General features: G+C 38.2%; 1 protein-coding gene across 1 annotated transcript; it reads right to left on the bottom strand.

The window, feature by feature from the left end:
- On the bottom strand, nt 1-14,441 carry LOC146496976 (uncharacterized). Its single transcript, XM_085140599.1, has 4 exons — nt 14,321-14,441; nt 12,456-12,574; nt 9,902-10,009; nt 1-7,043 (listed from the first exon to the last, which is right to left on the bottom strand). Exons 2-4 carry the CDS (start codon nt 12,514-12,516, stop codon nt 3,334-3,336), a joined length of 3,879 nt encoding a protein of 1,292 aa, XP_084996725.1. The 5' UTR covers nt 12,517-12,574; nt 14,321-14,441; the 3' UTR covers nt 1-3,333.
- Between the last annotated feature and the right edge of the window lie 724 nt (nt 14,442-15,165).

The raw sequence follows: 15,165 nt of genomic DNA, 5'->3' as shown, positions 1-15,165 counted from the left end.
ACGTAATGTCAGCTAGACCGATATTAAAATTTATAATATTGTTAAAGTCACTAAAAGGGCGCATGAAGCCTGTTTGACGTGTGCGCTGTGTCTGCTCTTGAAACTCTTACATTAAATACTCACGTCAGCCTGTACTTTGCAGTCTGTAAGAGCTGTATAAAACACAGCTATGCATAAGTGTTTTGAATGAATAGAAATGTGACACATGAGAAGGTGTGTCTTTGACTGTTACTGTATAACTTATTTTCAGACTAGTTGACAAGTTCTGCTCCGGTCATTTGATGTTTCAAAGATAGATGATCTTTTGTGATATAGTTAAATTTTCTTTGTACATTTCATTTATCCACCATCATACATTAAGCCAAGAAGATGTCATTATACTATACAAGTACTATACTATACTATACAAGAGGTATCAACGCTGGGCCAAAGTTCAACACGTGGTTAAAGTTTGTAATCCAGCCGGGGTGTAAATATCACTCAGCAGCCGGTCGTAGAGATGAAGCAGGCAGCATCAACACATAAATCTACTCTACCCGGCTTAAATCACAAGAGCACCTCTGACCGAAAAGCTGTGTCAGTATGTCAGTAAAAATACTATGCAAATATTGCTGTCCTTGACTGCTGAATAAACACTGACTGATTGTATCTCTTGTACTTTATCAACACAGTATCTAAAAACTTTGCACCGTAGTGGTTAAAATCTCATTCTAATAAGAGTTAAAAGCACATTCGGTTATTAGGTTTACAGGGTTATTGAATTATGGTGAACGGTTGGTAGAATTTTTTTTAACATTATCTGCCAATTACATCTGCCACCCTTCTCCAAATCTGTGCCCCTACCGCCCCCCCCAACAAGAATTTTCTAGACACGCCACTGTGTGTGTGAGACATTAAATCATCAAACTGTAAATTATAAAAGTTAAATTGTTATTGATCCCTTTACTCCTGGTCCTAAAGTGTATATTTATTTTCTTACTCTTCTTATATTTATTGTTTGTTTGCTTGCACTGCTGTAACTGGAGCCTCGTCGTCTCGTCTCTCTATATACTGGACTGTCTGTAGCGGAGATGACAATAAAGTTTACTTTGACTTCAGCAGCGAGCAGGAGCACCGAGGGCTCTCGCGCTCACTTTTCGCGTAGAGAATTTTGATAAAACATTGGTGCAGATTATAAGTCTGTATCATGATGTCTGGTGTTTTCGTGTTTGTTGTTTTGTTTTATTTTGCGAGTTGGTTATTAGATGCTGCTCCAGCCACCAGAGACTCCCCCGCAGCCCCGCCCTCTCCTCCCTGTGCCGCAAGCAGCAGGCGCACCTTGCAAACGGAGGGCGCCCTTACTCCCAGCAAATGGGCGATAGAAAACCGATCGGTGCCTGTACCATTCCCAATATGCGCTGGCTGATGTCGGGGCAGCATGAGTACGAGCAATTTTTTTTTTTTTTTTGCCGATGCCCGTGATGCCGCCGCCACCACGATGCCGCCCCAGGCAACCACCCATGTCGCCCGTATCAAAAACTGCTACTGGTCACTAGTAAAGATGGGAACTGATAAGAATTTAGTGGCTGATTTCATTATGAATAAAACATAAATTTGATTTCTCATTGATTCTCTTATCCATTTTCATTGGCTTCTTATCAAAGACAGGACATTCAGTCTAGTGTATTTCCTCTGGGAATACAGAACACTTGGCTAGCTTCACGTTAGCATGCTGTCTGTGCAGGTCCTTACAAATAGCCGAAGTTGTGTTAGCAGGATGTGCAATAAAAAGTAAGTAAGGTCCATATTCCTGCTGCAAATTGCATTACTGTTGTGTCTCTGCACACGAACTGAAATCAGCTGATTGTAGCAGGTGGAACCAATAAGAGGAATAAGTAGGCAATAAATGATTCCACTGGCAATTCCAAGGAAATTAACTACTGGAACAGATTCTCATCCCCAGTCATTTTGAAGACATGCACTTTCTCTGTGTGTGGAAGAAGATTACAGATGTTCTGCATATGTGCTGGAGCAGAAGTAACAATATTAACACAGTTAAAGCAGTAAACATCTAAAACTATTAGCACTTTCACATAAGAATTTATTCTTTAAAAACGGTTAAAAAAAAACCCTGGAATTTAACCAGTCAGTTTTAACTAAAACCAGCAGACACACTTTCAGATGCACCTCAATTATCAGAAAATAACTCAGTCTGTGTGAAACTGATGTGTAATAAACTTCACCTGAACAGAATTTAATGACAACATTTTATTTATTTTTCTACACAATCTATGCAGGTGTGTTTGGTTTCTTTAAACTTGTTACAGAGACTCAGGTAGCATCACTTCCTTATTCCAGCATTGGTTTACATCACTATTGGAGAGACTCTGGAGGACTAAAGCTCACGTAGAGCTGCAAGAGCAGCTGGTTTAATAATCAGTCATTTTCTATGGCAGCTACGTCATAATCAGCTCTGTAAATGCTCGCACAGTTTTCAAATCAAAGACTTTGTGTGGATGTTTTGTTCCAGTTATGTACTGATAATCATTGTTAAAGTATGTCATGGTCTACATTAGATCTAATAATAATAAAAAATAATGATAAATATGCAAAGAAAAATACTTCATCTTCTATGACAGTCACATCACCTACAGTTCATTAATTCAGTCCAAGTGAAGCTAAAACAGAGAAATTAATAAAGAGCTTGAAACAGAAAGAATCCAGGATAATCATTTAATGTCACATCTCAGACATCCTAACATTCAAATGTAAATGTGATTATTTAACGAGCATTTCTAGACACGTTTTTCCAAATCACATTGGAACAAAAAACAAAAGGACTGAATCACAAGAAAAACCATGCTGTAGTGTCAACAGGCTGAGAGTTACAGACACTGCATTAAACTACAACTGTTAAATGATTGACAATTGACAGCAGTTATTTTGACATCTGTTACCATGGTGATCTTAAATACATCAAGCTACCAAAACAGGAATGACCTGTAATTAAGACAAAAAGTTATTCTACTGATTTTTTTTTTTAATAATAAAAATAAAAAACATCTGGCAGCAGTGGTCCAGCTGTCAGAGATCATTAAACATGTTAAAAAGAAAATTTTCCACATAGACAAGAAACTGCTCATAAATTCTGGTTTAATTTAATGATTGTTGGGAGATTGCAATGAAACAGATAACAACTTGAAGAGAAAGTTTATTCAGCATTGTAAACTATAGTTTTAGCATCAACTCTAGCTTGGCCTCTTTTTATTTTACATGCTTAGCACGTTTTATCAAGCTTCTTTAAATTGTTTAATCCTCATAACACCTCCAACATATCTGTAGACCTTCGTAATATTAACCTGAATATACAAATAAATTTAGAACTTTCTTAAAGAAGCCTTTCTTTTCCTTCTTTTCCTTTCTTTCCTTGGATAATTCCTCCTCCGTTTTTGAAAGTTTGTCTCGTCGCGTTACCTTGGAGATAAGATTTGCCCTCTCTTTCATTGCCTCCAAAGATTTGATTCGAGCCTGGTAACCCTCTTTGGCCTCTGATCTTTCTCCCTCAATCATCATGTCAATGTACTCTGGGGTTGTCAGAGGGTTTGGCCTCAGGCTGATCTCTTGCAGTCGAGTTATACACTGAGCTGACTGATCCATGAGGGACACCATCATGTCCTGAAGGTGAACAATCTCTTCTTCCTGCCTCTCAATCAGTTCCTGAACAGTCATCTTTTCTTTATTAGCTGTTTCATACTTGCTTTTCAGCTCTTGCACTGTCTGCTTCTCTTTCACTTGAACATACTCCCAGCTGTATTTCTGATTGAAATGCACACTCCAAATGCATTTTCCAGGACAGACAGTGCACATGCCGTTCATATCCATTGATGCACAGCCACGTTTCTCACTATCTTGTGCTATTACACATGGGTAGTGACATGTTATTGAACATTTCTGGCAGTTGGTGATGAATGCTCCTTTCTCTGTGATTGGTTTTTTGACTGGTTTAATAACATCCACCTCAATCTCAAAGTTTTCATTTGAAGTTATGACTGCTTCATACTCTTTGATCTTTTCTTTGGTTGTCTTAATTTCTTCAAGCTTTGCTAATCCAGTTCTAACTTGTGGCTGCAAACCTTCAATGGCTGTTTCAAGCTGTTTGCGCTCCTTTAAGACTTCTTTGGTCATTAGCAAGCTTTTGGTTTCCATTTTACCCAAAGCAGTGAAGAACTTCTCCATACTCTTGGCTCCCATCTTCCAAAACATTTCATCAAAGCTGGCATCATCTTCATCAAAATCCACTTCACAGTCTCTGTTGCATCTGTTGTCTGCAAATAATGCTGAGTTATTGAACTTGAAGTGAACCGGAAGCCCTAACTCATTTTTTGGACACGGGACTGCAGAAACGGTTATTGCCTCAAGAACTGGTGGTTCTTTGCCATCAGCAAAAGTCACCAGCATTTCAATGTTCTCTGCCACATCTTTGCCAAAAATGGAGAGCACCGAGTCAAACACATATTTCTGTGTTGCTGTTAGTCGTGCAAGAGAGGCCTGGGTAACAAAACACACGGCATCAATCTCACTGACTCCATTAGGAGAGGTGAAAAGCCTGCGGATTTGCTCTGTGATCTCCTTGTCTCTTGCTACTCCTCTTGTATCTCCAAAACCTGGAGTGTCCACAATGGTCATGGAGAACGGGATTTTAAAGCCTTCCTGGTGGTGGATTTCATGCACAGTGACTTCAGATGTCTGACTGTGAGCTTGTGAACTTGTTGGATCCTCATCAACTAACTTAAATCTGAAACCGTCGTTCCACTCTACACCAACAATGTAGTTGATCATTCCATTGATGAGAGTAGACTTTCCTGATCCTGTTGCTCCAAGAAGCATTATTGTGCGATTCTGCCTCATGCTTTCTTTGCCGAAGATATACCTCCGACATCCATCTATGTCCATATCGTTTTCTTCCAGGGGCAGTTTGTAAACTGAGGGCAGCTTTGAGTTTGCTTTCTTGCTGATATGTTTTAGGTACTCAGCAAGACGTGCAAATTCACGCTTTGTTGTGCAGACATTAACAATGATGCTTTCCTTGCTTCTTCCATCTACACCACAGTCACATCTGACCCTGACTGCATATTGTGTCTCTGACTGAAGCCCTGAAATGATGGCCTTCTCACCTCCTGAAATTGCTTCATTCCACTCGAGGTCATTTATTGTTGAGCTGCTATCTGTTTTTGCGTATTCCACTATGTAACTCAATATCTGGACATCCTCTCCAAGCTCAACAGGCTTCTCCCAGCTCACTGATATCTCACTTGAATATGGCTGAGCTTGAGGTTTTCCAGGAGGGCCGCAGGGTAAAGTTTTAATGGCATCACTGATTACATTAGCTGGTCCGACACCTGCTGAGGTCACTGCTCTGCATCTGAACACATACTCTGTGTTTGGCTTCAGATCTCTCACTGTGACTTCTTCAGCCTTTGCTTCTGTCTTCTGCTGCCATCCATCCTCTCCACTGACACAGTACTCAACAGAGTAGGAGGTGATGTTCTCTGCTCCAAACCTGGGTGGAGAAATCTTCAGTGTCACACTGTTGTGGTTTATGTCAGCTGCTGTCACAGTTTCAGGCTTTGAAGGAGGCTCAAAGTTCTCACTGACAGCAAATCCACCTTCATAAAGGTAGATGCTGGAACTTTTCTGAGTCTCATTAGTTAACCCCACTGTCAGGAACCTAATGTTCTTGTTTTCCTTGTTGGCCTCTGCAAAATCACTGAAGAGTTTTGCTTTCGTCCTCATTTCATCGGCTACTTCTTTTGAAAGGTACCATTGTTCCTTCTCTACATTGTAAGTATGATAAACGTGAACGTCTGTTTTGGTTGTTTCTTTCAGGTAGTCTGATAAAGCTGAGAGGTACGGTTCATCCTTCCCCAGTGAGGTGAAAACAAAACACAGGCCATGCTCTGCACTGAGAAGTTCTTTATGTAGATTATTCTGAGATGGGACAGTCTTGGTGTTTTTCATCATGTTGGTGAAAGACTTTAAGATACTGATTTCTCTCTCTTTACAGTCCATCCACTCAGTCAGGTTTTTGCTGTTGAAAGGTGAAGAATGTCTCTTCTTCAGGATCTCAGCGAGTTCAGCCTCCTCTTCTCCTCCTCCTCTGATTGATGGTAGTCTCTTCGCTAACATTTGCTGAAATCCCAGCTTGAACTCTGAACACATTTCTTTAAAACTTTTCAGTTTTTTGCTAATCTGTGGGAACTGTTGGACAGTGGAAGTTCTCAGTGCATCGTTACACCTCATTTCCAGTTCACTGAAGTCCTCCAGGACGCTCTGTGATTCCTGAACTAGTCTTATACTTATCTGACGGACAAGTTTAGCAGCACAAGAATCTAAACTGGTCAAAGGTAACAGCCAGACCTTCATTGGTACGGCCTTTTCGCCATTGGTTCCTAGTAATGTTGGAAGGCTTTTGTAGACTTCTACAGCTTCCTGAAATGTTGTTGGAGGTTTCTGAAGGCAAAAGTCTCCATAGAATCTGCAGGAGAATTTCTCAACACTTTTTTTGTCCTTATCTTCCATTTTCAGGGACCCTTCACCCTCTATGGAAAGCAAGGGGATCTTCTTGATCATCACCTTCAAGCTGCCCTGGATGTCTTGATGAGCTTCCTCTTTAGAAACCTCACGGTCAAACACAAAGAAAGCTTGAGCCCCATAAAGGATACCTGTGACTACATGAGTTGCTATTCCTTGCTCAAAAACATAGGGATGTTTTACGTTGCCTCTTCCAAGGTGATTCATTGACAGTTCCTGGAACTTTGTTGTAGTTTTGTAGTTCAGTGTCACTCTGGCCTGGTATTTGGATGTTTTGTGATCATTGAGGTATTTGGCTGATCCTCCAACCTCAACCAGTCCTCCCAAGAAACTTGCCTTCAGGGATGCTTCAACATTTAATGCTGAAGATTTGTCCTCAATTGATTCAGATGCAACTATTTCACATTCAGTGTTAGGTTGTTCTTGTTCTCGTCTATCTTTTTCCAGGTCATTACAGTCCCACAGTGTCATTCCTGTTAAAAAATACAAGTTAAAATATTTTTTTATTTTGGATAGAAACACACTGTGGGGATAGGTTAATTGATTAATCCAAATTGCCCCTAGGTGTGAATGCGGGAGTGAATGTGAGCGCGAATGGTTGTCTGTCTCTGTGTGTTAGCCCTGCGACAGCCTGGCGACCTGTCCAGGGTGTACCCCGCCTCTCGCCCTGTGACAGCTGGGACAGGCTCCAGCGCCCCCCACGACCCTGAAGAGGATAAGTAGAAGCGAATGGATGGATGGAAACAATGAAAAATGGCAAGAACATCGATGCTTTTGTGTTTTTCATTGTGGAGCTTCAGAATACTGGATATTTTCTTTGTAGCTTTAACCAGATGGATTGCCTCTTTATTTTTAGTAATAAGAAAGTTGTTTTCAAGCTCAGCAAAACAAATTACATGTGTGAGAACATTAAAAATGATATTTTCAAAAGTCTACCTTTAAAAGCAACTAAACTTCACTAAATAGCACCTCTTGCCACTGGAATGCAGATGGTGGCTTAAAATGAGCATCGGTGCACTAAAGTTAATATATTTAACTAAAATTGAACAAAGACAAGTCGTGAAGATAAACTTCAGTGATCTAAAAAAAAAGGCATTTAAAAAGAAAACTGAACTTGTAAAGCTAGCTAAAATAATAGCAGTACAGGAAATATCCTTAGTTTTAAGTATTTGTTAAAGTGTAAAATCTTTACTTTTGTAAGTTGCGTGACACATGCTTATGACACTTTGGGTGTCTCCAAGTCTGGTAAACACAGCATATTGTTCACAGACAGCTGGCATTAGTCTAATTTTTTTCCACATTGAACAATATTCTCATCCCTCCCTCTATACATCCATTTCCCAGTTCTACTTATCAGTTCAGTGTTATATGTCTTATCTGTCATAGTACACTGTGCTGGAGGACCAACACATAGGGACAGACAACCATTCATGCTCCCATTTACACATGGGGCCAAATTAGAATCACCAGTTAACCTGACATGCATGCCTCCACTCAAAAAGGGCCCGGCCTGATTTCAAACCAAACCCTGAGACTACAGTGCTAACCACTGAACCACAGTGGTGCACTCATCAGTTTTCACATTTACTGTATTTTGTAACATTGTTTTCTTTTTATTAAAACAAATGTGTTTATGTCAAGAACGATATTTATTTCTATTCAGAATTGATGATGGGATTGTGGACTTTAGTTCACGTACTGTGGTAAGTTTGGGAACCCCTGATAATTATCATGATTTTTCTTCATAAATCATTGGTTTTTTGGATCAGCAATTCCATGTAAATATATCATATAGCAGATGAACACAATGATATTTGAGTGAAATGAAGTTTATAGGATTTACAGAAAGTGTGCAATAGTTACTTAAACTATAGGCAAAACTTAAAATATTAGGAAGATGCATAAATTTGGGCACCCTTGTCATTTATTGATTTGTTTACCTTTAGCACTAATTATTGGTAAACAAAATTTGTTTGGTAAGCTCACTGACCCTTGAACTACATACACAGGTGAATCCAATCATTGGAAACGGTGTTTAAAGTGGCCAATTGCAAGTTTTTTTCCTCTTTGCATCTTTGAAGAGTGGCAGCATGGGAACCTCAAAAAAACAACTCTCAAATGACCTGAAAATAAAGGTTGTTCAACATCATGGTTTAGGGGAGAATACAAAAAGCTGTCTCAGAGATTGTCAGTTTCCACTGTGAGGAACATATTGAGGAAATGGAAGACCACAGAACAGTTCTAGTTAAGGCCCAAAGTGGCAGCTCAAGAGAAATCTTAGATAAGCAGAGGGTGGTGAAGGATGGTGAGAACGGCTACAAAGACCTAGAACATCATCTTGTTGCAGATGGTGTCACTGTGCATCGTTCAACTATTCAGCACACTTTGCACAAGGAGATGCTGTATGGGAGAGTGATGCAGAAGAAGCCTTTTCTACGCACATGCCACAAACAGAGTCGTTTGAGGTTTGCTAAAGCACATTTGGACAAGCCAGCTTCATTCTGGAATAAGGCGCTGTGGACTGATGAAACTAAAATTGAGCTATTTGGGCATAACAAGGGGTGTTATGCATGGCGGAAACAGAACACAGCATTCCAAGAGAAACACAGTAAAATGTGGTGGTGGTTCCATCATGCTGTGGGGCTGTGTGGCCAGTGCAGCGACTGGGAACCTTGTTAAAACTGAGGGTCGCATGGATTCCAGTCAGTATCAGCAGATTCTTGACAACAATGTTCAAGAATCAGTGACATAGTTGATTTTGCGCCGAGGCTGGATATTTCAACGAGACAACGACCCGAAACACTGCTCAAAATCCACTAAGGCATTCATGCAGAGGAACAAGTACAACGTCCTGGAATGGCCGTCTCAGTCCAGACCTGAATACTATTGAAAATCTATCGTGTGACTTAAAGCAGGCTGTCCATGCTCGGAAACCATCAAACCTGACTGAACTGGAGATGTTTTGTAAAGATGAAAGATCCAAAATACCTTCAACCACAATCCAGACTCTCACTGGAAGCTATAGGAAGCAATTAGAGGCTGTTATTTCTGCAAAAGGAGGATCTACTAAATATTGATATAATTTTTCTGTTGGGGTGACCAAATTTATGCACCTGCCTGATTGTGTTTAAACAATTATTGCACACTTTCTATAAATCCAATAAACTTCATTTCATTTCTCAAATATCTTTGTGTTCATCTGCTATATGATATATTTACATGGAATTGCTGATCCAAACAACCAACTTAACCAACAAATTAATTAATTAAAAGTTAATTAACTAACTTTTGCATACCACTGTATATTGAATTACTACGCATGAATCCTTACCAGGTATGACTAAATCCTGGCGGCAGTCATACAGCATCCCGAGGCTGAAGGGCCGGCCGAGCGTCGCGACCTCCATCGTTCTGCTAGCTTCAGCATCCATCTCTGTATCTGAGCAGATAACACAAAGTACTGCTTTAACTTCTTTACTGAAGTACAGGCTCTGAAATGTACTCAAAGTAAGAAAGTAAAAGTAGCTCCTTAAAGAACATTTCTACCACCTATTGTTATACAAAGCCAACTGAACCATGTGCTATATTATTGTCATAATAAAATAATATTAGTAGATAGAAATACAAACTTTATTTCAGTCTACATTTTATTTCTAAAAAATAAAATCATCAGCTAAAAATCATATGAATCTCTGCTACAGTTGATGTAACCGAACTCTGACCATGAAACCACAGCCATTGTGCACCAGTCACACATTGTAGCAACCTAACCTGTTTATCCTGCACTAACCTGCAGAGGATTTTCATGTAACCTTTAAATAACACAGTTAGTCTGCCTCAGTTTGTTATATGAAATATATATGTAATATAAAAAAACATAATGTAACTTGTACAGACCCAACATCTGATTTAAACACATAAGGACTTGTAAGCTTTACATGTCCAGTTTATCAAACACCACTGAGCAGTCCTTATCTTTAAATCTAAGCTCTCTTCTTCCTCACCTGTCACGTCTTTCTTATTTTTCTCCATCTCTGACTGAAGTGAGCTCTTTCTTTTCTCTCCCTGTGAAATACAGCAGCTTGACCAAGCGTGTTTGTATCACAGCGTGTTGAGCAACACGCTGTGATACAAACGGCACACAAACAGTTTGTGTGTTTGCTGATGTTTGTTGAACTGATAGAAACGCTGCACTTCAAATTACCTGCCACAGCGACAAGGCGTTACCTTTCCTGCCTTTCGTCTTCAGTAGGAGTACTGTAGCTATGCAGAAGTAACTTAAGCTTGCAGTTGTTCTTGTGTTGTGCCAAAAAGATAAATTAAACAAAAACACCAGCCCACTTTAACACCCCCCACTAACAACCCAATACAGCACACGATTTGGGGTCTTTCATTTCTTTTTATGCAACATCTCCTGATGATTAATACACATTCACAGTAACACATTCATGTATTACTGTTTAGGCTTAAATTAATGGGCTTGTTTTGAAAAGGTTAGGAGTAAATAGGGAGTAAAAGTCGAAAGTTGTCAGAAAAAATAACAAAAATTCGACTTAAGTATAGTAACAAAGTAACAAATTAAAGGTTAATATATGCTATTTTTGAGACAGTATGCAAAATACCAGGGCCATCCAAATGAAACGTTTGAGCGTTTCAGAGGTGAAGCATTGAGTCTTTTAGGCATTTTATTTTTTTAAAATGACCAGATTCTCTACGCTGTGTTCGACTTCCTATTCTCATCATTTGATGTTGATAAGTATTGTGATTCTGATTGATTTGGTTACTGTAAATAAAAGAGACCCAGTGCTGGGCTAGAATAATGTTGCCTCTGCTGTAAAATATGTTTATAGTTATTTATAACTTATATAAGGTTTATTTTCTGATAAACCTCAGTCCGTAAACTCAAACACATCATGTTCCTAAATGTAATTATTGTAAAGGTTACATTAAACATCGGTAACTGTTAGTTACGTTCATGTATTTTCTGACACATTTGATCAAAGAAGAGAAGCAATTTGCATAGGAATTGCAGTTCTTGTCAGTCAGGTCAGAAATATTAAAAATCATTTTCATAATTACTAATGTAGAGTACACTTTTTACTTTTTCCATTGTCCCAGAAAAAGCTAGTGAGTGAAAATATGACATATTTTATGCAATGCTTCCTTAAGTCTTAACTACAAAAAAATCCATAATATCCAAAAGTAGTTTATTTTTTCTACAGCTGACACCAGAATATCAGTCATCACATATAATAAACAGTAAATTGTGTTTTAGTTAGATTTGTACATTTTTATAAGCATTACTCTTAACCAGTAATGTTCAACCATTTGTCTGAATATCAGACTGTTCCCCGCTGATCCTCCAAAACATTTCTCCTGACTGGCTGATTTCTTTAAACGACACCATTTCATGACATACGTCAGTCTTTAGTCTTTAGAGTGAAGATCACAAACACCACAAAAACATTTGGTTTCATTAATGAATAAATAATTAGCTTGGCATAAAGAAGATAGAGAATCTTTTGAATACTGCACCATACATAACGTCTGTATAACAAACAAAAACAGATTTAAAAGCAAGTTGTGCTTTAAAATGTAAAATGTTAAATAAATGAATAACTTAAGATACACTTTAGCTTTAAAAAAATAATTTTGATATAAAGCTCTCGTGCACATTTCTTTTTTAGATTTAGTCCTTACCTTCATCAAAACCAATGCTTAAGTAAGAAGCAAAACACAGAGATGGAAGCACCAGGTTACACACAGCATTCACCTTTGCCCTGTGACCTTTGTGAAATGACTTAAATGATGACAGAATTTAGCAAAGATCCACAGCAGTGTACAGGAGAACATTAAAAAGACGGAGAGAGCATCAGCGTACTTACAGCAGGAATGTTTGAGTGTCCTAGGGAAGGCTGCAGTTTTACACACTATATCCTCTTTCATAGGGACCGCCCCAGATCTTTAATCAGGTGGCAGGACAGAAAATCACATGACTTGCTGACTGTACAAAGAGAAAAACAATAATATATTTAAACTTTATGAGCATTATCTGCAAACTGAAGATGCTCAGACAAAACTAAAATGTGAATTTGTAACTTTCTGGAAAACAACATGGTTTGGGGAGTGGATTCTCTAACTAACAAACAAAGGTTTACATTATTGAACATTCATGCTGATCAATTATTTCTCCACAGGTTCAATGTGCCACATGACAACTGCGAAAACAAGATTTATTTTTACGATTGTAATTTTTAATATTTACCAACAAGTTCTGTTGTTGGTAAATATCTTCATTTTGTTTCTTAGTTTGCTTATGGTTTATTTTTTTCACTTTTCCATCTTTCTGCTTAGTTTGTTCTTGAAAATGTAAACTTTTTGTAATTACAGTTCGTTTCCTGAGTTTGTTTTGCTGTCCTCTTGTTCTCTGTGTCGAGTCCACTTTTCTGTTCCCGTATTTTGTCACTTCCTGCTTCATCTTATTAGTATTTTGTCTCTTGTGCTTTCTACTTAGACTGACATCCCTCGCCTTACTTCTCAGTTAGATTCATCCTCCCGGATGCTTCCTCTACAGTTTTTTCTTCGCTCACAGTTTTGTGCTCCCTTGTTGTGTTTTCTCCTAGAAAAACACAAAAAGGTCGTCCAGTCTTCCTCCCCTAACCCCCCCCCAGTTGCCTGAGCCTGGTTCTGCTGGAGGTTTCTTCCTGTTAAAAGGGAATTTTTCCTTCCCACTATCACCAAAGCGCTTGCTCAAAGGGGTCATGTGATTGTTTTTTTTCTCTTTTTGTTGCTTTGTTGTGCGATCTTTACCTTACAATATAAAGTACCCTGAGAAAACTGTTGTAGTGATTACGTGCTGTAAAAATAAAACTGAATTTGAAATTCAAAACTACTTCTAGTATTTCAATTCCTGCTTTCAGCACTGTCATTATTTTTAAATTAAAATATTTTACAATTATTTTTATATTTTTAAAGTTGTTTTGAGTTCATTTGGCCTGCAAAACAGACATTTATGACACTTTCAGGTTTAAGTGCAATACTGCTGGAGTGTACCTGAAACAGTGGGAAAGTCAGTCTAACATTTAGTCATTATTTGTGCAGTCTATTATACCTCGTATGTAAACTTAGTCAGTAAATAAGTCCTTTATATGTTTTTACGAGCTTTTACGCGTAACTCTCACTGCATGTAAAGCTTTTTTCCTGAGAGTGAGACACATAATCCAATAAGGAATAATAACAACTCACTGTTTGTAGGTATACATTAACTTAATATTACAATTTTATGTGTCAACAGATAACAAAGTTTGATTGCTTTTACAAAAAATTGTATGCTGAGAACAATTTGGTCTTTTCAAGGCACCAAAGTGCATCAACAAAAACAGTGATTTTATTATTATTATGATTATTTTATTAAAGTTAGTAGTTGGTTTCTGGCCTCTGGTTTGTGTGTTTAGACCCAACATAAGTCATAAAGACAGGAGAACAGCACAACCCCTCAAAGCAGCAGTAAACTGTTTTGTGAAATACAATTATTTTGTCATTGGCGTTTGATTGAGTAATAACATCCTTGAGCACACATTTAAACTTGTATTCATTCTTATATGTGCTTAAAATCTTGCAGTTGCTGCATCTACAGCAGTGCATATGTGGTTTTAGTTGGTTTTAACTGCCCACCTGCTGGCAGACGCTACAGCAACCTGCTGCAAATTACACACTGACTGTGGATCAGCGTCAAACTACCCCCACTTACCATACGTAGAAAAAAAGAACTAGTGTAGAACCCGCTGTGGAAACTGTTTACCCAGTGAAATGTTCCCATTTTTTAGAGGAGAAACAGACTCGACAAAGGGAGTCTGACTGAAAAACCAACTGTCATTTATGACTTTTTGTCTTTTTGTATATTTCTTGTCACATTTCAAAACAAATGAAAACAAACAAAAAAAGACCAAAGTGCTACTCCAACAGCAGGTCCAATGTCTACTCTGATTATCAACTTGCCAATAACAAATGACTAATGACTCCAAGTGAGGAAATCAAGTTGAAATTCAATAGTCAGTGTAGAGTGTCACAGCCTTATCTATGCTTTGACATTTAACCATACTGTTATGTTCATTTCTCATGGAAATAAACATTATTTATATTTCATTATTAACTCAATTACTAACTGTTTCAATCAATATTTAGTGCAGTGGTGTTATGTACTTCTCACTTTCAAAAGTACCGGTTTGGTACTGGTATCGGATAAAACCTAAACGATACCCATCCCTAACTATGACAAGGAATAGTTTTTGATGAAGGTCATGAGAAAAAACCTTGTAACTAATGATAATGGTGAATGTTTGAAGACTGACAAACCGCTGAGTTAATTCCTGGTGACAAGGCGTGGTACTTCATTGAAGACATTAAGCAAGTCATCCTTGAGCCTGCAACGTCTTCTGGCCTAATTTCTGCGTCTTGCCTGGAATTTGGGCAAAAAAAACCCCCAACCCTGAATGATAAATTTTAACAGTGATAATAGTATAAGTAATATTCTTTTTTTGCTTATATTTTTTTGTCTAAATTTGTGTAAATCTAAAAAAAATCTTTAAAAAAATT

Source organism: Neolamprologus multifasciatus, chromosome 18 (genome assembly GCF_963576455.1).
Source record: "Neolamprologus multifasciatus chromosome 18, fNeoMul1.2, whole genome shotgun sequence".
Taxonomy (NCBI): domain Eukaryota; kingdom Metazoa; phylum Chordata; class Actinopteri; order Cichliformes; family Cichlidae; genus Neolamprologus; species Neolamprologus multifasciatus.
The sequence above is the reverse complement of the archived record's forward strand: the minus strand, read 5'-3'. Positions and strand labels throughout refer to the sequence as shown.